At 73.6% G+C, this 1,774-nt stretch overlaps 1 protein-coding gene across 1 annotated transcript in view; it reads left to right on the top strand.

Annotated features, from left to right (window-relative positions):
- Positions 1–1,774, top strand: part of ADD1 (adducin 1 (alpha)) — a 17,875-nt gene that overhangs the window by 5,920 nt on the left and 10,181 nt on the right. The window contains exons 3-4 of the mRNA XM_012724063.1: positions 423–685; positions 821–970. Coding sequence (XP_012579517.1) covers positions 423–685; positions 821–970 — 413 coding nt within the window. The remainder of the gene's footprint in view (positions 1–422; positions 686–820; positions 971–1,774) is intronic.

Below are 1,774 nucleotides of genomic sequence, written 5' to 3'. Positions count from 1 at the left end.
GGAGGCGACGCCGCTCGTGCCGGCGGTGAGTGGCCGTTGCCACCGGCCGTACGGATGCCGCCGACGTGGCGGGAGCCTTTCTCGGCCCTTCCGGAGTCTGGGGCCGTGCGGCTCCCGCCTGCTCCTGGGAGACCCGCTTGGCGCTTGACGCTGAGACATCCAAGAGGCCAGAAGCGCGCCGTTCTCACCGGGCGGGGCTCCCCGGGGGCAGCGCCTGCGGGCGGCCCCGCGCCCTGCACCTCTGTCCCCACGGGGACGTGCACCCGCGGCCTGCTTCGGATCACGCGCTCCCGGGGGCCGGGTCTCCGCGGGTGTGGGGCGGTGCTGCGGGGCGCCAGGGTCCCCAGGCTCGTCTTGGGACACAGGGCCTTTGGGGTGTCCCAGAGGACGGCTGGACCCCTGAGCCAGCCCCTCCCTCGGAGCCCGCCGGCTGGGCTTGTGCTGGCCGCCGTGGCGCCTGTGCCGGCGCCCTGTGCCGGGGCGCGTGGGGCCTCGGCGGAAGAGACTCGAGATGGCCGGTAGTTCCGGCGGGGGCGGCGAGCCCTGTGGGCCCGTGGGGCGGCGCCGCCCGTCGGAGCCCCCGCTGACTCGGGGCTCCCCGCAGGCCAGAGTGAGCCCCGAGCAGGAGCACTTCCTCATCGTGCCTTTCGGGCTTCTCTACAGTGAGGTCACCGCGTCCAGCCTGGTAAGGCGCCTCCTTGCGGCGCTCGCACCCGGCCTGCTCCCGCGAGGTGGGGGGCAGGGCGCTGGGAGCGGTGGCTCGGAGGCCCCCGCGGCGGGCCAGGTGGCCTGGCCCAGAGCCCTGTCGCCGTCTCCTCAGGTCAAAGTCAACCTGCAGGGGGACGTGGTGGACCGCGGCAGCACCAACCTCGGCGTCAACCAGGCCGGCTTCACGCTGCACTCCGCCATCTACGCCGCGCGGCCAGACGCCAAGTGCGTGGTGCACATCCACACGCCCGCCGGGGCCGCGGTGAGTGCCGACGGCCTCCCGGGCCGGTGCGCCTGGGGCAGCGGGTCAGGACCGTCCTCTGCTGGCTGAGGCAGAGTCTGTTGAGTCTCGGAGACAGTGTTTCTTGGGGGCGCCGCGACCACTGCGTTTGGACGCCTCCAGGCAGCGTCCGCGTGTCCCTCGTCAGAACGTCACGGCGGCGGGCGGCGGTGGCCCGGTTTCCGCCTGGGGTGGGCTGTGGCCGGCCTCGAAGGTGCAGTCGGGAGGGGCCCACTGGGTGGGGTGCAGTGGGCTCTGGGGCGGGGCTAGGACAGGGCCCAGGAGAGAAACCCGGGGCTCCCCCATGGCCTTCGCCCGTGGCCTCTGGCCGGGTGACCGCGGGCAGAGGCTCAGCCCGGGCAGGACCCCGGCGCCCGGGCCCTCCTGGTGCCAGGAGGCCTCTGGGCGAAGCCCGGACCTCTGCGGGCGAGCACACACATCCTGGTGGTTGGGCACGAGGCCCCGTGAAGCAGAAACTCAGGAGCTCTCAGAGCCCAGCTTTTACATCCTGCTAGGCTGCCGCCCCCGGACGGCCTCGCCGCCTGGTCACACTGGCTCCCGCTGTCCCACGCGGCCGTGCCGCGGCCGTGGGGCTGTGGGCGCCCGTCTGCCCGTTTAGTTTACCGGGCGCGGCCTTGTCTGGGTGGTGACTCCGAGGACACGTGCGGTCCTGGTCGCCGCGAAGCCCGGGCCGCAGCCACCTACGTGGGCGGGCCCTTGCTTCTTGCGGGAAGGCTGAGCCTGTGAAGGGGTGAAGTGAGGGCTGTCTCCTTGCGGCGCCCCCAC

Source organism: Condylura cristata, unplaced genomic scaffold (genome assembly GCF_000260355.1).
Source record: "Condylura cristata isolate star-nosed mole 26May11 unplaced genomic scaffold, ConCri1.0 scaffold00012, whole genome shotgun sequence".
Classification (NCBI taxonomy): domain Eukaryota; kingdom Metazoa; phylum Chordata; class Mammalia; order Eulipotyphla; family Talpidae; genus Condylura; species Condylura cristata.
The sequence above is the reverse complement of the archived record's forward strand: the minus strand, read 5'-3'. Positions and strand labels throughout refer to the sequence as shown.